Source organism: Stigmatopora nigra, chromosome 2 (genome assembly GCF_051989575.1).
Source record: "Stigmatopora nigra isolate UIUO_SnigA chromosome 2, RoL_Snig_1.1, whole genome shotgun sequence".
NCBI classification, from domain to species: Eukaryota; Metazoa; Chordata; class Actinopteri; order Syngnathiformes; family Syngnathidae; genus Stigmatopora; species Stigmatopora nigra.
Genome location: NC_135509.1, coordinates 16455319 through 16481380, shown reverse-complemented (window position 1 = coordinate 16481380; position 26062 = coordinate 16455319). Strand labels below are relative to the sequence as shown.

Here is a 26062-nt window from a genome sequence, read left to right as displayed (position 1 = left end):
CTACAATCCGGCCTCAGACAGGATTGTGCCTGTCAAACAGCCAATATTGCTAAAAATAGTAATTCATCAAACCAAAGACAAATTGCCATGGCTGATTTTGTGTGTCTAAACACAGATCCTGGAGGAAAAGGGCATCCTCTGTGTTAGAAAGTTTGATAAAGTGGAGTAGGCAAAGTAGGACGGTACATGAATAAGAAACACACATTTTCTTCACCCACTATTGTAAACATTTTTTTTCAATTTCTAGCAACAAAAACTATCCCATGTTGTCAATTCAATTCAGCAATCCAAAACCGTCCTTCACAGGAATGTCAGACATACAGAAATACATATGTCTAAATTGTCATTCTAAAGACACTTCCGGATACGCTTCCTTGCACTGTTGACATCGCTTTACTAATGTTTTCTTTTGGCTCCATTTATGTTGTAAGGGGCATAAGAAAACAGCACTCTTTGAACGGAACCATTAAGATGTTAGTCCAGAAAACAAATTAGGATCAAACAACAACAAGCAACACCCTTTGTTGCTCATTAAAGAAGTGTTTCCCAACCTTTGTCTCGAGGGACACCACCATCTGAAAATCTTCTAATTTAATTGTTGCCTATATCAACAATAGTTATTCTAATCAACGTTTTATCAGCAGAAATCACATAAACCTCCAAAATTATTCTCAAATCTATTTTTTCACACTGACCTTAAAATGTCAGCAAAAGTTGATGTCTGCGGACCCTGAACAACTTTGAATATAAGTAATGTGATGTTTTTAATTGTATAATCTTATGACTTTTCTCCAAATATTACTTAAATCTAATATTACGCAAAAAATGGTGCTCACACAGACTTTACAAAGTATAATCTATGATATAACGTTCATCATATTTAGATTTTAACCTGGTTATATTCATATTATTTTTTCTCTCTGAATATTACATTATATGACTTCTTGCAATTTCCCGTGGCACACCTAAGCATTGCTCAAGGCACATGAATGTGCTGTGTGGCACAGTGGTTGGGAAACACTGTATTAAAGAAACAGAGACATGGAAAATATGTGCACCCTTGACAATAATGAAAGAAATGGCATTCCTATTTTTGGCGTGCCATAAATCCTATGGGAAATTTTACCTTGTCATTAAATTTAAAAAAAAATAAAAATAAAAACGAGCCTACTTCCGAGCAGTGACAAACTCACTCAGTCACTGCAATAGAAAACAGGGATGTGGAAGACATTTAGATGTTACTAAATGTGTTTTTAAAAAAATCAATGCTTCTCAATCAGTCCGTGCTCTAAAAATCCTCCTCAGGTAAAAATGCTGACTTCAAACCCATCAAACACAAGGGTTACATGCCCCATAAAGAATGACATTGTTATATGATTATACTTTATGGATATAACTAAATTCATTTAACTGGGCTCTACAGTACTTGGGTCTTGCATTTTCTAAAAGCTATATTAGAGATATAAACACTGTGATGGAATGTAACCAAATTCAATTCTGTACTAAATTGCACACAAAGGTATTTTTTTTATTCTATATATTAAAATGTTTCATTGTGAGGCCATAAGTATCACTGGGTGATACTCCAATTATAGCATTGCATTAAAGGGCTGGTTTAAATGTGGTGAAGAAGCAAATCCACAAGTACACAGCTTTGTTTGTGTTGTTATATGCCAATGAGCAGGAAAGCTTATCTCTTTGCATAACATTTGATTTCAATTTGTATTTTTGCGATGCAGGTGCTCAGTAATATAAAAAATAAACAGTAGTAGGCTTTTTACTCTTTTACTTGCGGTTAAAGACTATGTGGATAAAGACAACTCCATACTATTTTATTTATTTGTTACTTTTGGCAGTGTTGAAAAATGCAGTAAATCATTGATCAAATTCAATGATTTATTGTTGCATATTCTGAAACTGAAAACATTAATTAAATTATATTTCTGATAATGTGCTGTATTTTCAGAGAAAGTGTAGAAAAAAAAAAAAAGGAATGCCGCACGGTCAGGTACAAAAATTATTTCAAGAAAATAATGGACAAGAGTATTCAGGCAATGACATAAAGGCCCAAGGTTTGATTCCTTCAGCAGCAATTATACTCGCAGCATAGCTACAGCAGGCCGCCTGTGATAAAACTGTGACAGATGTTATGCTCTTTGAATCTATCAACTTTATCACTCGGCAGCATGGCGTTAGAAGAGGAAATGAATCATTTTGATGGGCCTTGTAGTTAAAAATGACTAATGTACTGCATGATATTGGCACTTGTGAATATGAAAACAATGTAAATATTTGTCATTTTTGTGTAGCAGGATATTGTAATAGATATTGCAATACCTGGCTCAGTCGTGGTGTTTTTTGTTTTGTTTTTCTGGCGTGCTCTATTTGTTTAACAAATCTTTACGATGCATATGATTTCCTGCTTCTGAGTTTGTGTTGGATCAAGTTTCATCGGCTTGCTGTTTCACAACAGCTGAAAAAAACTGTATTGGTTGTAATTTGTAGGTGCAACTACCTGCATGACAGGCATTGTAACACTCATGGGACAAGCTGCGAGCGGACAATAAATACAATCATACCACAATTGTCAGTGCCTGAAAGTCTGCATCTTTGGTACCTTTCCCCTCGCAACAGTTTTTTTCAACACGTCATGTTTGTTATTCCACACATTTTAAAGGCAGAGGAGCATGCAGAAGACAAAATGTCTTTGCGCACCCAGATTAGATGTGAGTCTACTTGTAATCCTATTTCTGAATAAAGTTTCAACCATAACAACTGTTTACTCTTTTCGTAAAATAACATCAGGATTTATGTGAAAAAGTGATTATGATGGACAAATCATAGTGTCACAGCAAAAAAAACAGTCTAAATTAATTTAATTAACAGTACTGTTTTCAAAATCGTTTTTTTTTTTTTTGTAAAATGGATTCACAGGCAAACTATAATTATCATTTAAGACAGGATGTGTCAATCTGGCATTATACAGGTAACGTGGACTCCACAATTTCTAACTGTGGCTGGATGCAGTGTTCATAAGTCCAAGTTTAATTAATGTGAGTTAAAACACACATTGAGGAATTTTAAAGCTCATATGTAGGCCATGCACAAAGATTTGTATCTTGGCTCACCAGTCATTCTCATGGTCTTTGCAAGCTACTGTGCCTGTCTGAAATAATTGCTAGGGGCAGGGGAACTGCTTTTGAAAGTGAGGTCTACCAATTGGGCAAGATTTTCTTAACTGGTGAGGACAGTTTTTAACCAAACCAAATATAAGAATATTTGACAAAGCTGCCGCTATAGTGCTGTGCACAAATATATGAAGGACGAAGAAGAAAATATATCTTCTCGAATTGCAAACCAAATGAACAAATTCAACCAGTTATTGACATTTACAAAAACTACTAGCACAATTGTACTAATTTTAATGGCACAGACAGAAAAAATTAAGGGCGAAAAATGGAAACGAACTTGCAGAGTAAATCTTAAGTACTTGTTTACAGTACTTTGTTCAATGTTGCAATATGCAATTATACAATATTTTTTTATCTCCCTTTTCAGGGTAATTAAAATCTGATTCCTAATTAATTTCTCTCTCCCTCTCATCTCATTTTCTGAACCGCTTTATCCTCATTAGGGTCATGGGGGTTCCCGGAGCCTATCCAAGCTGACTCCAGGCCAGGAGCAAGGGACACCGTGAACCGGTGGCCAGCCGATCGCAGTTCTAATTCATTTTCTATTTCCTAATTCAAGTGGGAAGGTATTGATGAATTGAGTTGTACTAAGATTTTATTTAGCTGTGCATCACCTATAAGGAAATAAAATGTTAGTGCTGTTAGTGAATTGTAATATTGCTAAGGTTTGCTTCGAGATAATAAAACAGTTGGCAAAATAATGAAACACTGATCAATAATATAGCAGGTCGGTCCTTCCTGTGTGGAGTTTGCATAGGTATGAGAGTGAGTGTGAATGGTTGTCCGTCTCCTCGTGCCCAGTGATTGGGTGTCCCTTGCCACTTGCCCGAAGTCAGATCTTCCAAACATCACACAATTCCAAAATACACTGACACTGCTTTTAATTCAAGACTCATATTCAACATATAGTGCTTTCTATCTGACTCAGCAATGCTTGTGCTTGACAGTGAAAATGTCAACCTTCTGTGATTTAAAAGAGGGTATCTGGATCTTTTCAAAGCTACACATGGGGTGTGGAGGTGGGGAGTCACCCTCTCCAATGCTGCTTTCTTTGTTTTGTCAGTGGGAGAGAAGGATAGAGTGGCACTATGCAATGTACTGATAGAAATTGCTTAGTTCTCAATACGATTCCTCAATCTCACAGCAAGGACAAGAAAAGAGACTTTTAATCAAAACTAGCAGCCGCTGTCATGACAAAAGAAACGAAATCTCTCATCAGATTTAGGAGGTCTAAAACAACAATGCGGTATGCCTTAAAGACTTAAGCCACAACCAGGAGTTCTCACCAAATATTATTATTCGTTAACTTCACGTCGTCAATTTCAAAAAGAATATATTATCTTTTTGATATGTTCTTTGTAACTGATGTAATGAAAAAAAATACGGATGACAACAAAGAAGCACTAGTCTTTGAAAATAGTGTTGGAACAATTCTTGCTGTCTAGATGTGAAGGCACGAGGCTTTCATTTACTCCAGGGGGTTTCAAATCAGGCTGAGCATGAAAATATCACAAGAAAGAGCTGGGCTGAGAATTACATTTCATTCCATGCTAGGGTTTTTCATGCAATTCTCATAGGCAATATGCCTGAATGACTTAAGGCACGTGAAAGCCAATAGCCAAATTGGTACCGAAATGAATGCAAGTGCTCTCAGGGCTTCAGTGATATCAAATATTGAAACCATCTGGAAGTTAGGCAAATGTGTATATCCTAAACCAACTAGTACATTCAAACTGTAACTGTTTGGGAGAAATAATTTAGACAAGGTGGATTATCTGGCTGAATTGAGCTATTTATTATGAGGCGAAACCACAGTGAACCACACCAGTCCTGCCATGACTCACAAATTCCAGGCAGCTGTGAAAGGGCAAGACAGCTGGAAAATTGGTCCTATACTTCACCAGTTAAAGCCTTACATTCACCCAACTCCCATCCTGACATCCAAACTTTGCGCATCATCTTGTTTTTAAATTACTGTGGAATGCGGCCCGGCGGATGAGTGGTTAGCACATTGCCCTCACAGTTCTGGGGACCTGGGTTCGACCCCAGGTCAGTCCTCCTGTATGGAGTTTGCATGTGTTTTCTCCAGGTACACCAGTTTCCCCCCATATTCCAAAAACGTCCATGGTAGCCTAGCTGAACGCTCTAAATTGCCCTTAGGTATTAGTGTGAGCATGAACGGTTGTCTGTCTGCTTGTGCCCTACGATTGGCTGGCCACCAATTCAGGGTGTTCCCAGCCTGGTGTCCAAAGTCAGTTGGGAAAGGCACCAGCACCCTCTGCGAACCTTGTGAGCAAAAGCGGTTCAGAAAATGAATGAGTTCCTGTGGAGACTTTACAGTGGAAGAGTTGACGTCCACCCCACAGTTTTGCTCCAATCTTCTGTGTAGGATTTCTCCCATATCTCCTAAATGCATTAATGGTTGAAAAGCCTAAATTGTCGTCGGATTTGAGAGTGAATGGTTGTTCATCTCTCCGTGGCCTGGGATTGGCTGGCAACCAATTGAGATTGTCCCCCACCTACTGCCCATAGTTGGCTGGGATCAGTTCCAGCACCCCTGCCACCCCATGTGAGGATAAACGGTAAAAAAACGACCAACTGAATATAAGTGATTTAAAAATGCAGTAGTAAACTTGTTCACTTTCTTTATTTAGGAGTAGTGAAAAGTAATTCCTTGCCCAATTGTTATGGTCATTGCATTCCTTACCTGTTCTCATTACGCTGAGTGTATCTTGGTTGGGGGTCAGCATCTCCATCATTCACATCATAGCTGGCTTTTGGGTCCTGAATGACCAAAAACCAAGGTTAAAACACCTGCCATGTTCTTTTATTATTGAAGCAAGATGAAAATCTTTTCACTCACATAATTGCCGATAAGATCAGGGTGGTCTTTTTCAATGCCATCGTCCAATATAGTCACCACTATTCCTTTTCCCGTGTAGCCCTGAGCCCAAGCTACTTTGGTATTTAAGTCTTGATGAGTCAAGGTTGACTGTAGAAATCACAAGGTTAGAAAGTTTTCAACATTTTATAAGAATTGAGGAGAACTCTTTCTCTTTGGGTAGATTTATACCGCTGCTCTGCCAAATCCAATTTATTGTGTAAATGCGATTTTGGATGGTGCTGATATTGGATGAATAAATGATGATTTAAAGGTATTCTCCTGTGACGCCTAGATTTGAGAGGAATAATTAACTGTTGGGTGCATTTCAATGCTGTTGAAAACAATTATGACTTAATCAATTAGTTGTTAACAAATTGGAAAAAAACAACACTTTAAATTGACAACGGTCAGCCAATCAATAATGTGGCACACATTATGAGCATTGAAGTATGAGTCAGCGAGCAAGTTAGGTGAAATGAGAATTAAATAATTTAGGAACACAACAAACATGAAAAAACACTTCTTTCCACTAAAAAGTAAGAACTCAGAATAGTTGCCCAATCTCTGTGCAAGTTTCAATGCTTAGCAAATAAACCATTCAGATCATGAAAAAATTTAATGTAGACATATTCAAAAATTAAACATTCAACGATTTACTATTCCATTCAGGAAAGAATAAATTATTCATCTCACACTCAACTATAACTTGAAAAGTCATAAATGAATAAAGTAGATTTGAAACAAATGATTACCCAGGTGAAAAAAGGTAAACTTAGTGTAGTAAACTTTAGCACACTTTAATATACTTGTAGCATGCTATTTTGTGAGAGCTAATTTTGTATTAAATATCGTCTAATTTCAATGAAATTGTGAAAAGAGCATGCATGCTCGGCTGGTTGAACAGTCTAATTTCCTAAACCGTGAGTGCAAATTGTTATTTGTCTCGTTGTGCCCTGGGATGGGTTGGTAGCCAATTTACGATTTTTCCGCCTACTGCCCAAAGTTGCCTGGGATAAGCTCCAGCACCCCTGCAAACATTGTGAGGATAAGTGGAACGGAAAATGAATGAATAATGAGTAAGGCTTTAATGAAGCCCAGTGGGGCTTCAATATGGACAAAGTACTTTTGCACTGTAAAATTTTATGGTAAACAGTTCATAATATTTATACCAAATTATTATCTCATTTGCTTGAAATAAATTAGTCTAAAAAATGCAAATTTGCATCATTTGGATCACAGTACAGAGTGAAAATGTCATGTCTAGAAAATGTATACATGACTGAACTACAAGACAAATTAGTAATCATTACACACCAGGTACCACTGCTTGAGGAAATCAGGGTCCGTTGGTTCTGCAAAGACATCCCGCCGCTTCCTTCTTTTAACCACTTGCTGCTCTGCCCATAGAACCTGAGTTGTGCAACATACAGCAACAAACAAACATTGATTTTGTCATTATTAGACTCTAAGACTTTAATTAAAAATTGCTCTTACATTAAGCAACAATATACTAGCTACGTGCAGAGGGTTCACCTCCAAGATAGAGGGAGCTGAACTCTGCTTCAACTTCGACAGAGTAAATGCACCGTTGGTTGGAATATTGCAAGATGTTATTTTAGACTGATCTTTAACATGGATGAAAATAGTGGACACTGAATTACATATTGGCTTACTGATCTCTTGCAATCATGGCAACAGGTATGAAAATCCCTGCATTAAACTGTTTCTAAAATGGCTGATTGCCGAGAAGATTGAATGGTGTGAAGTAGTGCATTCACATGAAATAGATATGGACTAATAAACCAGAATTAAAATTGTACCTTCAATCCATCACAGTCATTTACATACATACATACATACACACAAACACACCCACCCACCCAAAACCCACCATTATATATATAAAAAAAAAAAAAAAAAAAAATATATATATATATATATATATATATATATATATATATATATATATATATATATATATTGTATTTATTTATTGATTTTTTATTGTTTCACAGTGCATTCTTTGGCCGCTGTGACTAATTGTCTGAAGAATTATACTCAGTTTTTTCTTCAAAAGATTCAAGCCCTATTTGACTTGAGGGTTTGGTAACTGTGAGTCCATGAAAAAGTCTTACTTGTGCCTCTTGTTGCAGTCCGATGTGTAGCCCTCTGTGTCGGGAAAAAGCTCTCTTCTCAACCGCATGATGTCTGAAATGATAATAATCTCCAAAAACCTACACACAAAGAAAGGAAAAAAATAAGCTCTTTTTCTCGCCTTGAAGAATAAAAAGTACTTTAAATTTCATACATTCTCCAGCCATCCATCTTATATATCAGTGATTCCCAACCACAGTGCCACGGCACACAGGTGTTCCGTGAGCTATGGTCAGGTGTGCCGAGGGAAATTACATACAATAAAAGTCATACATTGTAATATTCCGAAAGAAAAAAAATTCATACTTCAAAATTTTCAGGCTTCAACTTTTAATGACGTTAAGTCTGTGTGAGTGCAACATTGATTTTCACGTAATATTAGATTTAAGTAAAATTGGGAGCAAACGTACATCACTTATTTTTATATCACTCATCATCAACTTTAGGTCAGTGTGAATTTTTTTATTTTGGAATAATTTTTGGGGGATTATTTGATTTCCGTTGAAAAAACTTTGTAGAGAACAACTTTATATTGAGGATATAAGCGACATAGTTTTAAATTAGATTTTCGAATGGTAGTGTGCCTTGACATTTATTTTTAAATGCAAAAAGTGTGCCACAGCTCAAAATAATATGTGAAACACTGTTCTATACCACTGACTTCACCTCTATGGAGGGTCACAGGAGGGGTTGGTGGAGCCTTAAATAACCACTGCTCTCTGAGCGATTTGGCCAAGTCTGACAAATCTGTCCTGTCAGGCAGTATCTGAAGTTATGCAACAAGTCTCAATGTAAGGCCAAGTCGTCCGTCATTTGAGAATTCCTAAACAACCCAAATTTACATTTTGGACTAGAAGTGAGATTTTATCAACTGCCGCCACTTCATGGCAGAGTCGAGTATGGTAATGTATTGTGTTTTACAATACTTAAGAAGAATTTCACATGTACTCGGGCAGAATGAAAAGTCTATCACCGAGTGCTGGAAAATTTCACAACAAAAAAATGTTTACTATGTGCCACAATAAAAACAATAACATTTTTTTTATGTCCGTGTGTGCATTACTGTACAGAAAATGCATGCATCCCAGCTGACTTTCTAGATCCAAATTGTGTTATCCACAATTATTTTTGCCGACATGGTCGTGCAAAAAAAATCTACCAGGAGATTTGCAATCTAATAATAAGGTTTGACTGACCTATCTGACTGTTTTGTTGACATTCCCTTTAACGCAGCACCGTATATATGGAGAAAGTTTTCAAATATGTCATTCATTGAAAGTGCGCCTAACAGTGTGGAAAATACCGTACATATATATTATGTTTGTGTTAGAAGAAAGCCCTTTCGAAAGCAAAGTGCATTTGTGTGTGTGTGTAAGAGAGTGCAACAGGATAGAATGATGCCATCAATGCCTGAAGCGTTTGGGAGAAAACTGTCATTGCAGGTAAACAGACAGTGAAAGAATACAAAGACCAAAAACCTGCCTATTTTTTTCAATGTGCTGGCCTTGACAAAGCTTTAGAGCCAAAGCCTGACAGATGAAATGCTCTAACATCTTAGAGAACCTGGCTGGACGTTTGGTTGCTGGACGTTTGGTGGCCGGACGTTTGGTCCCCGGTCTTTTGGTCGCCATTCAAACGGTGACAGAGAGTAAGTACTGTTGATAACAGCTATCAACAAGAGTTTAATATCTAAAATATCTACTGTTGATTCATGACAGAGAGGTTAATATCTAAGTACTGTTTAATATCTAAGTACTGTTGAAACCAGCTCTCAAAATTATATTCACAAGAGTTTAATATCTAAATATCTTCTGTTGATTCATGAGAGAGAGACATTAATATCTAAGTACTGTTGAAACCAGCCCTCAAAATTATATTCACAGGAGTTTAATATCTAAATATCTACTAAACTTAATTTAGATGGTCATTTTTATCAAACAAATAAAAGTATTAGTTATAAAATCCGGTGCGTTTTTGGGAAACATATTTTAAGAATGGCCATTCATTGAAGGTTCGCCTTACAGTGAGGAAAATGCAGTACTTGAAATCCTGTTTCACTGTTGGTCAAGTTGAAGGATGGATTTTTTGAAAAACAACAACAAAGGATAAAACATGCATGACAAATATTAGCCTGCATGAATGTACAGACATTATCCAAGCAGAAGTAAAGGGAGAATAATCATTGGGGATTTAGACATTGCTGTATGCGCATTACTGCCACTGGGGAATGACTCACCTTCCCTGTCCAGTGGAGCAGATTGGGAGAGGAGAAAAGGAGTAAGATGCAAGATTTGTCAGGCCCACCAGCAAGGATAAATGTGCGCGAGGTAAGAGAGGAGTTGTGAACAGGAAGGAAGACCTTTTTAGAGCTGCAGACTGACATGCTGCAGGCTGGGTGACCTGACTGAAGTCATGAACCCTCATCTGGAAACCCTGAGACTAAGTCGCCAGCTGTCAACTTTGATTTGAGTTTTAAACATCAGATGACTACAAATCATATGGGAGTAAATCACCCTTATCATTTTGCAATAACAAGCAGAGTTAACAAAAATGTCACATTATCACTATAGTGTTCCAACAAAGAAAATGCTTCCACACCTGGCTAAATTCCCTTGCTTCAACAATGCGCTTTACAGATACTACAAATGTTTAATCATTTGAATGACACGACTATAACACGGTTGATCCACATTTTTCCACTTACAATGTAATCTTGATACTTGAAAATAAAAAATATAAAAATATCTGCCAATACCAATACTATCCTACTATGCATACTATACCAGAGCCCCCAGTCCTTTAAGATTGTGTTGATTTTCAAAGAGGCTTTACTAAATTTCTACCTACAGGCAAGTGAGATACTATATATGAATGTTTGCAAGGTCACAAAAGGTCTGGAAAAACAGATAATTCTGTTCACAGGAAATTCCCATCATCTGTCTGCAAACTATGGACAGATTTTCACAAATTGAAGTTGACCTAATTATACCACCTCTCCTTGAGATCTACTTCTGCTCAGGAAATCAATACCACATTTAATAGACAGGGAGTTTGTGAAGTCATTTCAACATGCTACAACATTTAAGGTGCAGTTGTAGCTCATTGGTAAGATATTTTCACAGATCATATTACACTATGTAAAATGTGTATACAGTGGTACCTTGACATACAAGCACCCCAACATATGAACAATTCGAGATATGAGTAAAATTTCGACCACTTCCCAACGAGAAGTATAGGGGGAAAAAACACTGAAAAAAGGCTCCGCCCAGTGCTCGCAGAGACATAACACGAGGGAGTTGCGACCACAGAGACATTACACGAGGGAGTTGCGGGAAGACAGTGCAGTGCCTATGATGTTCTTATGAGCAGCCTCTCGCGTCCGCTGTCTGCTCGTATATTAAAATTTGTCTCGTATCTCAAGATAAATATTTGCTCAAAATTGTACTCCTATCTCAAATTTCTCGTATGTTGGGGGACTCGTATGTCGAGGTACCACTGTATAGTACATATTGAAATATAAACTGCTGTCTGAACCCAATATACATGCTGCATTAGACCAGTCCCATCCCTAAATACAACACAACCTCTCCATGACTGATTCAAACCATTGGCTCTCTATATTTTCTTATAATAACCCTAACAGGCCTAGTCGGCATGGTACTAATGTCGCACACTATGCTGAATCTTTACACATTAGTGTAGGAATGTCAGACTAAATACATTTTTAGGTAGGGGGCCCTTTAAATATTAAACTGCAAGTGATTTGATAAGATTCAAGGGTTGAGATAATAACCTCACAAGGTTTATACTGGCTATATCCCTCGGTCTTAAAATAATGAAAAAAAGGCATAAAAGGAAACTGCCAATGAATGATGCAAGATTGAGATATGACCCATGAAATTAATGGCTTTGGCATAGAATATGATAACGATGAGACAAAAGGTTGATTTGTGCTGCACTGGAGTGGTCTTTCTGTGGAACAAACTCATTTCTATAGTGTTGATGTATGATTTAGACCAGGAGTGTATTAGTCCAACCAAATGGACGTCTATAGGATGCCTCTGATGTTAATCCTTTGAAGCCCAAACCACTAAATAATTCTTTAGACCCATATGCTTTAATGGTCTCTCAGAACAAAAGATGTCAAAATTTCAAGCATAATTTGTCGTAAATTTGTATATTTATATGATACATCAGTTTTTATCAAGGAAAGAAAATATCACTTAATGCCTCAGGTTTGGTATTTTTTCCATGTAGGGTTAAGCAAAGATGCGGGTGGAGTTATCAGAGGGCCTGCAATATCATGAGTACGCAACAGATACCAAGTCCATCTCGTGGTGTGGAGATTCACCCGCCTGACTTCGGTGTGGGCAGGCACAGGCTCAATTCTCGCTGGTGGCGGTATGACTAAGTGTGGATGGTCGTTTGTCTCTCTGTGTGCCCTACGGCTGACTGGCGACAAGTCTAGGGTGTAGTTGCCATTCGCCCAAAAGTCAGCTGGGATAGGCTCCAGGAACCCCTGCAACTGTTTTGAGGATCCGCAGTATGAAAGATGAATGAATAAATATATGCCAACTTCACTCAAAACTACTACATTGAATTTCAGATGTTACTATTTCAAGTTTATGTTTTTCCATTGAATTATTTAGCTCTCTCCACCACATCTACAGCGCCATGCCTCAAGGCATTTTACATACGTGCTTTGAATCTTGATTAAAAAACAGACATTAAATACAGAGTTAAATCACTGTTTCTAGAAATACCCACAGGGGTCTTTTTGGCTAAATCAGAAATTACTAAACATTGAAGTGAAGGTTTATTGCAGTTTTAATGGATTTATTTTCATAGGGATTATCATCAGCTTTAATGATAAAAGAATATATGTAGTTGATTAATGAGATTACAAGAAATGCAGCTGAGATGCACTCTCTCCAGGAGGTCCCTTGTTCTGGTGAGGACTTGGACTAACCCCTAAATCCTACATACTCAAACTATGCCCAGCATGGTCCAAAAAAAAGTCTCTAAATGTCCTTTTAACGCAGCCCTTATAATGAAAAAAACCCTCTACTTTTTTAATTCATTAATTTATTGTTCCACTTATTAATTCATTATATTTTTCTAATTTTACTGGATGCACCTTTTCTGATCACCCATATGTATATTTCCCTTTGGAGGGGCGGATCGGACTATGTCAAATTTTGGGTGTTATGGTGGCAATGGCAACGCAAACTAGAAAACGATTGAGTTGTAGTGAAAGTACTCCAATACTGAAATTGTCAACTAGTCGATTGACTTTAATTATTTCCGAGTATTTCCAACAAAGCATTTACCCAAAACATGCACATTTAAAAGATTTAACATACTGGTATTGCCTTTTCATTCTTAAAAATGTATAACTCGTAAACACATGCTGAAATCCTCCAAGTTGTCATCACATGGCACATTACACAGCTGGGTTGTACATTAAGAAAGTTGTTCAGTCTACTGCTCTAAAATCAAGGCTAATTGGGTGTTTTCAAATGAAGGATAATTATTTGTTTACATCTTTCATTAAGCTGTAGATTTCTTGCCTCAGCTGCCTTCATGGTGGGACTTGTCAGTGGGAGAACCAAGCTTGGAAAAACGTCAGATAAATGAAGTGGAAGTAGTGCAAATATTTTACATTAAATATAATAATACCACAAGAATAGTAGATGCACATTTAACCCATAGAGGATGATGACTTTCCTAATTTATCTTAACCCTGCATTTTCCTGACATTTTCATTACTTTTCGGGATTAGTCATCATTGGGCAATGTATATGCATAATACTATTTAAATACAAATGTAGAATTCATATACCCCCAAAGATTTGAATACTACGAAAAAGTGGAATATTGTTGTAAGATATTTCAGAAAAAAACTGTTATTTTACAGTATTATTCTACATCATAGATCATCGAAATCAGTTGTTCTTTCTGGATTGTCGGCATTTTTGGGGGACTATGAATCATATTGCTGTTAGACTTGGTGGGAGCGTACGTCTTGGCAACATATGGCATCAAAATTGCCAAAAGAATTATCCAAATATTAGGCGAGTACAAATATTTTTTCTCTCTCATCTACCATGTGTTGCCATCACAACAGGTTTTACAAATGTAGCCACCATTACATTATGCCTGCTGCAAATAGGAATGTTCCTCCACCCTGGGTGAACTTTGAAAACTGTTTCCATAAATAGCAGTTATGTGAAGAAACGACCCAATTAAAATGCACAAAAGTGCTCACTTGAGTTAATGGCCTAACTTATCGTACCCGATACATTGAATTTGTGCAATGTGATATTTTTTCTCCTTGATAAAAATTAATGAATCCAATGAATATAATACAAAGCTATGAAAAGTATATATATATAAAAAACGTTGAGGCTTTATATTACGAGGTTGCATGAAAGTCTCCGTGTTTAAATTATTTTAATATGCTGTCAATTATTTAGTGGTTTGGGTTTTCAAAGTTTAAAAATACATTTTTGTGTCCATGAGTAGTGTCAATGATGTCATAATTGTGTGAAACAGCACAGGCAGTTATTAAACCTGCAAAAAAAATGGCACAGAAATCAAGCACAAAAATGTTTGTTTTCATTCGGTCCCTTTACCACCAGTTGCGGCAGAACTGGTAATGAATTGACACAAAGTTCTGTTATCCAACCCTATCCTTGAATAAACGGCATCTTGTATGAGCTCTTCTACATGTTTGTATATCTATGTATATAAGAGAAGACTAACATGTGTACATACATAATAATGCACGGCTACACTCATTTTGTCTGATGGGTCTTTCAAAGAATTCATGTATATATATTGTCAGGACTGTGAGCCGGATTGGAGCAAGGAAGGAAAAAATGGAAAGGAAATATGTAAAACAGGCTGAGTTCAGTATTCTGACCTTCACTTCAAGGACTGGGCTCAGAAAAATGAAAGCTGTCAGCAACTTTTGAGCATGTAGCAGAAACATGTCAGTATAAAAAACAAGTGGCAGTTGTTCCACTCTAGCATAATTCCACAATCATTAATTAGATTAATTCTTTTCCTGAACCACTTATCCTCACGAGGGTCAAAGGGGGTGCTGGAGCCTATTCCAGCTAACTATGGCCAAGAGCCAGGGGGACACCCTGAATCGGTGGCCAGCCAATCCCAAGGCACTGGGAGATGGACAACCAACCATTCACGTCACGGATACCTAAGGGCAATTAAGAGTGTTCAACCAGCTTCAATGTTGGAAGCAACCAGAGTACCCAGAGAAAACCCACACAAGTCATCGCATTGAAAAAGGGAATTGAATCTCAAATGGTCTGACAATGAGTTTCCCATATGATATAGATCAGCGCTTTATGATAAAACATTGACTTTTTTTCATTTGGGGGTACATGATTCCGGTCATTATCCATTTGCAATACTCATTTGCACCCAAACTTTCTGTCTGGTGTCTTGATATTTTGCTTTGGTAATTCCCTAACCCCAATAACTGCTGCTGCCATCCTCAAATGTCATAGTTGTGATGGTGTCCTCAGACTAACCAGCCTTACAGATCCATTTTAGGTTCGTCCAACCACAGGATATATTTAGAATTAAGGCTTTGGGACTGGTGAGGATTTGTAAACTAAAAGCTAGATTTTTTTCCGTGCCTCCTTTGGAGTTTGTACTAATGTGTTTTATTTCTAGCAGTGTAGCATTTCAGGCAGTTTTTGTACAGTGCTCATTTTATTGTTGATAAGCTTACCAGCTCCAGTCAACATCTTCACAAAGTCATGTACCTTTGCTCTTGGGTTAACTGATTAGGCACATTTAAATTCACAGTTTGTTTTCTTCTCTGAAATACGGAACACATGTTCTCCATTGCCATTCATAGTGTTTATACTTGTGTCTAATTGTTTGAACAGATGGACATGACACTTCAGACCTCTGGAAATTATAGAGGAAAAAAAGCTTGGAAAATGCACCTAAAAGGACTTTAAGTCAAGTGGGGCTTTGGGAGATTGTGGAACTGGTAGTAACTCAGTGGAAGAGTAACATGGGGGAGATGAAAGTGGGCATGAGGCAAGATGATTAAAGTGTAAAGAAAAGCTGAGGCACTTCTATGGGAGTGTTAAAGCCCATTTATATTTCCGCCTTTCGAGCAGAAAACAACGACCGCATTGCATCATGTGACTATAACATATTGTGCTTCACAGAACCCCTGCTTACCCCGTGAAAAATTACCTATATATACCTATATAATATATGGATATATGGGTGAGTACTCTATGTGCATTTATTATAACAACAACTAATACAACAAAAAAAATGCAGTCGTTTTTTTATTTAAAATAAAAACGACAATTGAACTGAAAACTCTAGTCTCTGGTATAATACTAGGTTGTACACAAGTATAAAGACAAACTGCATACGGGATTGCCATAGGCATCCAATCAATGCCCAAGGAGCCCTCTTCCAACACATCAGCTTGGCCACAGTGGTCTGGCCTGGAAACTAGCCCAGATAAGTACCTAAACTTGAGTTTTAGCATTGTTCCATGGTGTAGTAATTAAATGTGTTTATAACTTTTCATTCCACATTTTTTTAAAGTTCAGACAAGAACAATGACATTGAAGTAAATGCAATCAAATACGATCACCATCACCATATATATAATGTTATGTACAATAAAGTAATCTGGTTAAACTATTCTACTCTTTCATGTAATTTTTTCCATGCGATATTTAGAGAAAGTTTTAAATTTTAAAATTTGGATAAGGCTGCTCATGCTGCACTGCACACTGACTGTGTGCACAAAAGATTCACAAGAAAGAGATGGGAACAAACACCCTGACTACTGCAGTCTCAGCTGCATTCGTTCCGCATAGGATAGTTGCTTTATTGAAACTGAAGATGAGCTGGCTTTCAATAGGAACAGCGTGTGCATGTGTATAACAGAGAGTAACAAGAGTAGCACACCAACAGCATTGTATAAATGAGAATAGCCCGAGGCGACATAAAGTTACTGTATATATTATTTTTATGACTAATTAATTTATAAAGTGACAGATGAATCATCAGATGTTCAATATGTTGCACACATATCAGAGAGGAGGGCGACCCTGCATTTGAGTGGTTAGCGCGTCAGGCTCGCAGTGGGAACCGGGGTTCAAATCCAGATCTGTCCCGCTGCGTGGAATGTGCATGTTCTCTACGGGCCTGCGTGGGTTTTCTCTGGGTACTCCAGTTTCCTCCCATATTCCAAAGACATGCATGGTAGGCTGATTGGACACTCTAAATTGCACCTATTTTATGAGTGTGAGCGTGCATGTTTGCCTGTCTCCTTCTGCCATGCGATCGGCTGGCCACCGATTGAGGGTGTCCCCCGCCTCTGGTACCTGGAGTCAGCTGGGATAGGCTCCAGCACCCCCCACAACTAAATGACAGAACTAACAGAAGTATTGTTTTGTTCATTTTTGCCTGTATATGACAATTAGATTGCTAACACAAAGTATTTGTCCACCCAAAAAATCTATTTGTCTGCATAGTTTCCCCGCTTTGATGTTAGAGGCCACCAAAAATGAAAATACCAGTCAACACAAATAAATAAATAAAAAATACATTTTTAAAAGTTCCATACCGAATAATTGGAAGGGCAACGCTCGACAGCAACCAGTGAAAGATATTAATATAACTGGTAATGAGTTTTGTGTGTGTGTGTGTGTATGTGTAGAATAGACATTGTAGTGAAAGCATTTTGTATCTGTAAAATGTCTTTGAATGTACATTGTGAAAACCAGATGCACCCCAAGGTGTTTATGTTGCATTATTCATTCACTCCATACTAGGTGGCAATGCGCTGCTATTTTAACTAAAGCTGCCCTGGGGCAGACTAGCAGAAGCAAGGAAGACAATAGTCTTTCCAACAGTCTTTCTCACCACTACCATCACTACTCTTACGCCACTTTTATACACCTTGTAAGACTTAACCATAGCAGGAGTCTGCAAACCGATCCTCATGGGCTGCAGTGTGTCCTGTATTTTTTTTTCAAACCGACCCATTGCAGACAGTTCAACCCATCGTGTTTCTACCAATAAATGCACCACCTGACTCTAATTAATGCAAAAGATCTGAAAATGTATCCTCTTGCTTGGTGGAAATATAATCCTGGACCAGCTATGGCCCTTAATTGAATAGTTTGCAGATCCCTGCTCTATACAAAATGTTTCCACAAGGTTGGTTTGTCATTATTGTTGTCATCATCACCATCATCACAATTTCACATTTCTTTGTAGCTATTTTGGGTTTTGGCAACACTGGAGTTTTCTCTTTCCTTTGTATGGATTCTGTCAAACTACACACAGAACTTCTTGGGATTTTCTTTTAACAATTTTTTTCTTCAAGCCATTCCTCCATAAATGCCGGATTTGTGTAGTACATGACTAATAGTTATCCTGTAGACAGATTCGGCCACCTGAGTTGTAGATCCCTGCAGTTCACCCAACATCACCATGGAACTCTTGGCTGCATCTTTGATCAGTGCTCTCCTTGTTCAACCTGTGAATTTAGGTGGTTGACCATGTCTTGGTAAGGTTTAAGTCGTGCCATACCTTTCATTTCCAGATTATGGATTTACCAGTTATCTGTGAGATGTTTTAAGTTCTTCTTTTCCTCTGTTTGCTCCATCATTATTCTCTTACCATTACCACCCCAGCCATCTCAGAACAGCAGAATTTGTACTGTACTGCACACAGTTGGGCTCTAATGAGTCATTAGGTCGACATTTGTTGATTCAGCAACCATCAGACAACTACTTAAGACACAAAATGGGGCTACTTTTGCACAGAACACTTTTTATATTTGTAAAAAATAAATACAAATAAATACAAAATTGTATTGTATTTCAGCTAATTTGCAATAAATGTGTTTTGGTTGTAACATGACACCATGTGGAATGGTTCAGGGTCATGAATACTTTGCAAGCCACTGTCATTTTTCATTGCACTGTGCACGTTGCAGGAACATACCATACCTGAAAATTTAATTTCCCTAACCAACAAGTGTCTCTCATTTTCTGAACTGCTTTATCCTCACGAGGGTCGCAAGAAGTGCTGGAGCCTAACCCAGATGACTTTGGGCCAGAGCCAGGGGACAGCCTGAATTGGTGGCCAGCCAATCGCAAAGCACAAGGAAACAAACAACACGCTCTGACGCATACCTTGGGGCAATTTAGAATGTCCAATCAGCATACCACGTATGACTTTGGAATGTGGGAGGAAACCGAAACCCCCAGAGAAAACCCACGCAGACCCAGGGAGAACATGAAAACTCCACACAGATGGATCAATCTGGATTTGAACCAAGTTCTCCCACTGTGAGGCAGATGCGCTAACCCACTCATCCGCTGGGCCGCCCTCCAACAATAGTTGCTTCCTGAATGAACTTCAAAGGTAGAAATATGGTAATCACGAGAATGATTGTGTGGTCTCCTCAACAATCCTTAAAGTGTCTACCAATACATTAACAACCACCACCCTTCAAAAAAGCAACCATGTGAAAAACAAAGAGAAAACAAACCAGGGCTAATTGGATATACTGCTTATCTTTACCTACAAAGGTCATTTAAATTTCTTTTCATTTTGCTTCAATACCATCCATGTATAAAAAAACAGATAATTGACAAAGAACAACCAACTGTTAAGATAAAAATGACAGACATGATGGCCATCTGAAACTGATTCGTCCTTTTGTGTCCTTCTGTATGGTTCGATAAGGAAGATATAAAACAGAAGTACCCAGGCTCCAAAATATAAATAGAACCAACTAGACATTTATGATAGAATTTCAAAAGCTGCCCAGGATAAAAAGTATAAAGCATGAATATATCAAATTGAAAATAACACTTTGAAATGGCTGGACTATCAAATATATTAAGATAAACAACAGCGATAACATTTTATTTTTTTCTGTAATGAAACTTCCTTTACCAAAGTGCACTTTTATGCCTTTCTAATTCCATATTGTAAAAAAAGGAGACTGTTATTAGTGTTATTTCCATTTCTTTGACTCTTACCAATTGCACATTTTCAACTGTCTTATCTTCTATAGCTCTGCTATATGTCTGGAACTTCACATTACGTTCACGTTGTCAAAAACAACAAAACAAACTGTGTTACTCGGGAACATTAATTTGCTATAATAGTATAAATAAAAGCAGATGTGAACTATAAAGGTGTGAAACCACACTGCACCAAAATGTCTCGCCCATCATACAATGTCCAGAGGTAAATGACTGAGAAAATTATTCTGGCTCAAGGTCAAAAGTCAATTAGGGCCAAAATTCATTGAACACGCTTCATATCACCACCATCTGGTTGTGTGTTCTTGCCTCAAGCTGCAGCTTATTTTAAAAGCACACATTTGCAGCAGTCTCCTGTGGTAACTGCAGTAAAATTGTCTGATAATGATTGCCATTGAAGCAAATCAATATAATTGTAGTACGTATTTCAGAAGACAGACAAGGTGGGCAACTACAAATTCTGATTTAAATAAATTCATTAAACCAGACAGCACAAAGAGGGAGAGAGAGAGCAAGAGAAAAAAAAGAGAAAAACCTAGTGATACAGTATCTGTCCAATTTTTCAAAATTATATCTTTTGGCCCGACAACACGGAAGAAAAGGCACTTTGATACAAGAAAAAGAGCTTGTAGATCTTAGATAATAACAGAAACTGAATGTATTTTGAAAAATACTCCAAGCGCTGTTGAAAAATAAAAATAAAAGTAAGTTGCGGGGAAGTGTGGAATCAATTCTCACTCGGTGGTGTTATGCTTCAGAGTGCGAATGGGTGTCTGACTCTCTGTATGGCTAACTGGCAACCAGTCTAGGATGTAGTCAGCCTTTTGCCCCAAGTCAGCTAGGATAGGCTCCAGCAACCCCTGCGTGAATGCGCTGTATGAATGATGAATGAATGTATATATAAACCATACATCCACACACTAACTGTATTACTGAATTTCAAAAAATACATAGACTGTAATTAGAAATTTGGTCCGTTGCCCTGTATAAAATCTATAGATTGAAGAAAGGAAAGCAAACACAAGTATTATTATTTAAGCATCTGGCTGCACAGAGCAGGTATTGGCATGCTGTACAGAATATACAGTGATTGAAAAGTAGGGGTTATGTGAGGAAGGGATTTAGAAGCTTGGGAAAATAACTGTAGAGGTCTTAGTCATTTTTCTGTCATGATAGAAAGGAATCGGGAGCTAGCTGATGGATGATATCATATAATGGGATTTCTTTCTCTAATGTGATTACGGGATCATCACAAAGCTTATTATTTATTCACTTCAGTGCCCAGTAATGCCCAAATGTGTATTTTTGTATGTGTATTTTTGCCAGTTATAATTCCGTTTATTTTGATGGACTAGCCTTGAGGGAGAGAATGTGTTTATTGCTATTTATCGTATGTATGACTCATTTTTCAAATCCCTACAATCTGCATTAGCTTGTTTTATTATCTCACCAGTTTCCAAATTCAACTTATAGACTCTTTTACTTTGAAAGAAAGGAAAACATTTGACAAATGTGATCATAGCAACAGCACACGCGTACAGCATAAAATAGCTGATAGATCTGAAACAGGTAAAAAGTATGTATGAAAATAAGCACACTCTACATATAGTTTTTGTATCTTTGCAAGGTCTCTGGTTATTTCCATTTTCTGCCCGGGACTTTTTGGCTCCAGTAAAAAAAAAAAAATCCCCCCATTATATGTGCATACCACAGTGGGTTGTCAAGGTGTGAGAAACACCATTCCAACTCCTTGTTAACGCAAATTTATAATCTGCCACCTATTAATTTTACCTGTTGTTGCTGCACATCGTGTATGCAACTAATTTACTGCCTATCGTATTACCCACTTGTTTCTCATGGTCTCCTAATGTATTTAATCTCCCTGTGTTTGTTCATTTCTTGTGTTCTTATCAACATTAAACATATGTTCCCATGCCCTTGTTCAAGCCTTGTTTCTGATTTTAGTAAGTTGTTTTTGATATCGGGTCATTTCTTTTTTTTCATCCAAAATTTGTGCTTCCACTTTTTTGGCAGGGGTTTCATTCAATTTTAAAACATTTAGATTTACCACCATCCTCCCAGGCCTCACTATTCCCCGCACTTTTCCTTTTTTGATTTTCCTGTTTGCTGCCTTAGATGACTCATGGTTGTTTTGGTGCCAGACAGGCTGGTCTGGGAATTTCAGAAAAGGCCCTAGTGCATTTCTTATGCACTACCATCTCTAGCATTTACAGATGGTCTAAAAATGAGAACAATTCCAGTGAGATGCAGTTCTGTGGGAGAAAAGGTCTTGCTGAAGGGGGAGGTCAGAGGAGAATGGTGAGTGTGGTTCAAGATGATAGAAAATTCTAGAAAAGTCACAACACAACGAACCCTGGGACTACAGCAAAAGGAAATCACAACAGGTGCCAAAATTATCAGCTAAGAACAAGAATCAGGCTCAACAATTTGCAGAGGCGCAACCAAATTGGACGACAGAAGATTGGAAAAACTTCGCTTGGTCTAATGATTCTCAATATCTTGAACATGACATTATGTATTCTAGTGTCTTCAAAATAGCCAGCCTTTATACTCTGATTTCTAATGTGTAGACAGACTCTTGGCATCCTGTCAATGAACTTCAAGAGTTTTTCCACCTGAAATTGTTTTCCAACAGTCTTGATTCTTCAGCGGTGTTTAATACTTGTTGGCCTTTCGGCCTTCACTCTGTTGTCCAGCTCAACCCCAAACAATCTCAATTGGGTTCTGTTCCGGTGGTCAGGTCATTTCCTACACCACTCCCTTACTCTCCCTCTTGGTCAAATGGCCCCTACACAGTCTTCAGTTGTGTTTGGGCTCACTCCCTGTTGAATTATTGTTCAGAAAAATGCAAACTGAATGGGTTGGCATGTCACTGGAGTATGCTGGGTAGCCATGCTAGTTCAGTGTGACATCCATTTTTAATGTATTCCAAACAGCCTCACCATCACACCTCCACCTTTATGCCTCTCAGTGGGAAGCAGACAGATGGTTCCATTTGTCGACCTTTGCTGCATCTCACAAATATACAGCAGTTGGACCCAAGGTATTCAGATTTAAACTCTTCAGGCCAAAGCACAGCACTTGCCTAATGTCCATTCCTTGTGGTTCTTGGCAAGAAGAAATCTCTTAAGCTTGTGGCATCTCCTTAGCAGTGTTTTCTCAGCAGATAGTATTTGACCGTGAAGGTCTGATTAATCGAGCCTCCTCTTAAAAGTTAATTTAGTGATTAGTCTGATGTTAGGACCCTGTACTTATCTTCAGAAGCAGAGGTGACTCTTAGTCTTCCTTTCCTGAGCCGGTCCTGATGTGTGCCAGTTTTATAGTAGTGCTTGATGTTTTTGTTTTTCGTACAACTGACCTTCACTTTTATAATGATGGTTCAATGTTTTTCTGAATATACATTTAACAGTTGTCAAAAAGGGGTGTTGGTTGTGTATTAACCTGACTTATGCACAATACAATGGATGAACAGATGGTCCCAAGCCCATTGACAAAGAAAGATGTTCCACTTATTCAACCTGATAAGGCGGACCTATAAAGTGACTTGGAGTGACAAGCACCCCTTGAAGCTAAGCCAGAGATTTTTATCCTGGTAAATATTTCTTGAGTTTGCCAACTGTGCCTGGAATCCATCTAGGACGTTCACCCGTGCCTTTTCACTCAGACTCATTGCCATTGGCTATTCTTTCTTTCTCAGCTGTAATTGTTATATTTTCCACACATGAAATATTTCAGACATCTTTGTGTTTTGGCCCTGAATTCGCGCAAGAAGGTAAAAAGCATAACATCGATTGATCTCTTCCTGGCAAAGCAAAAGTAATGCTGGCAAGAAAATAACTACTACCCAGAAAAAAAATTGCATGCAGAAATCATAGTGTACACAGAAGTTCAGATCTATAAATACTGGTACATTGGCACAGCCATCTTATGTTTTTGATAAATCAGGTAAATGATGTAGGATTAGATTAAATTAAAATTTTGATTTTACAAATTGGACACATTTTAAATTGATCAAAATTAATAGGACAATTTAACATGAATCAAGCTTGAACTTTTCAATACTTTGTTTAAAAAAAAATCAGTCCAAATTAACACCTTAACTGTCCTCATTAAACCCACTTTCAATTTTATATTCCAACCAGTCACACCATCAAGACAAGTGTCGACTATTGTATTTCACACATCACCCCCCATGCCAGAATCTTCCATTATGGTTTCAAATATACAGAAGCATACCATTACAAAAATATTTTTTATTGTATGATTTCAATAGTTTGGGATGTGTGAGTCCTGCCCGTTTATTTTTGAATACTGTTTGACAAGGCTATCTTTTAGTCTGAAAAAACTCATGGTAGTGTAACTTTGAGTCACCATTTCAAATGGCACAATGTTTTCCCAAGCAAAGTGTACTTCAGTCACCTATTCACATGGTTTTATCCTTACTCAACTAGCCGGTAGTCATCATCATAAATGAGGAAAAATAAAACTAGAGCTGCTTAAAAGTCTTCTGGACAAAAAGACGCTGAGAGATGAATAAAAGCTCTTTCCATTCATGACTACTACAGGGCTATGCTATAAGAGAAAAGGAGTGGAAAAAAAGAAGTGTATAGTGCATCACATTTTGTGATGCAGTGTTCTAAGACAGCTGGAGTGAATGTCATATCAAAAGTTATGATGATGAAGAACAGACATACAAGCACACAGATTCCGTTATGTATGTATAACTTACATTGCCATGGTTGATGAAACCGTGTTCCTTTGCGATGCGGTCAGCCTCCTCAGGGCCACCATTAATCTGGACAGCCCAAGTGTTGGTAAAGACCTCTGCAGTATCAATCCAATTCAGTTCTGCTGTCAGGACAAAGACTGTCCATATTTGCAGCAGTGCCACTTGGGCATCCATGAAAAGTAGAACACAGGGCAGTGTATATGTTGGTCTATCACTGCGTCACTGGCAAATTGGAGCTGCAATCCTTTGTGGCGATAAAGTAGAACAGTGGCCTAAAGATGACAGAACACAGAAAATGCTATAATGACCAACATGTACTTCTGAACTGGGTGCCTCCCCCTCCTTTGGAATTACTCACACCAAACCCAAAATAAACAGCACAGTCACAGTATTAATTAGGCCATTGTCAAAGGTAAATGGTAATGGAAAGTAGTACTTAAGAGCACTTTTTACCATGCTTAAAGCTCTTTACATGGACTCACACTCACCATTCATAAATTGACTGTAAACATCAAGCAAAACAGACATTGTTAGAAAGGGAAAGTAATCTTGGGAGACTCGCATTTGGTCGACTAAAATAGTAGCGGCATTATTAAAATGTCCCAATGTCAGGTGGCCAATTCCTGGAAACATTTGCTTTTGTGCATTTTGACTCTACCATTGTAAGTAAGTAAAAAAATGCATTAGTTAAATAAAATGATTTTATTATAAAAGGTTATTTCCATTGGGATGTCCATGATAAAGCTATGTTTATGTCTACACCTTGAAGTTCGACTACATTGCTTTATTATAGCAGTATGTTTTTTCTAATTGTAGCTGGCCTATTAACCTCTCACAAGTCTACATATTTTCAGATTTGTAGGTTAACAAAATTGACAAAATTATTTGAAAAATGAAAACATTAAAATGTGTTGGATGCACTGAACCTGCATCTTCTCATGTAATGTAGTTCATTTAAAATTAATTCCTTGTGATAGGTGGATTTGCTTATGCATTTGGCACCAAT

General features: G+C 37.6%; 1 protein-coding gene across 2 annotated transcripts in view; it reads right to left on the bottom strand.

Annotated features, from left to right (window-relative positions):
- Positions 1-26062, bottom strand: part of furinb (furin (paired basic amino acid cleaving enzyme) b) — a 53280-nt gene that overhangs the window by 24689 nt on the left and 2529 nt on the right. For both annotated transcript variants that reach the window (XM_077710563.1, XM_077710562.1), the window contains exons 2-6: positions 25057-25328; positions 8211-8309; positions 7390-7485; positions 6055-6183; positions 5899-5975 (exon numbers count right to left, since the gene is read on the bottom strand). In XM_077710563.1, the coding sequence (XP_077566689.1) occupies positions 5899-5975; positions 6055-6183; positions 7390-7485; positions 8211-8309; positions 25057-25230 (575 nt within the window). In that variant the 5' untranslated portion in view covers positions 25231-25328. The remainder of the gene's footprint in view (positions 1-5898; positions 5976-6054; positions 6184-7389; positions 7486-8210; positions 8310-25056; positions 25329-26062) is intronic.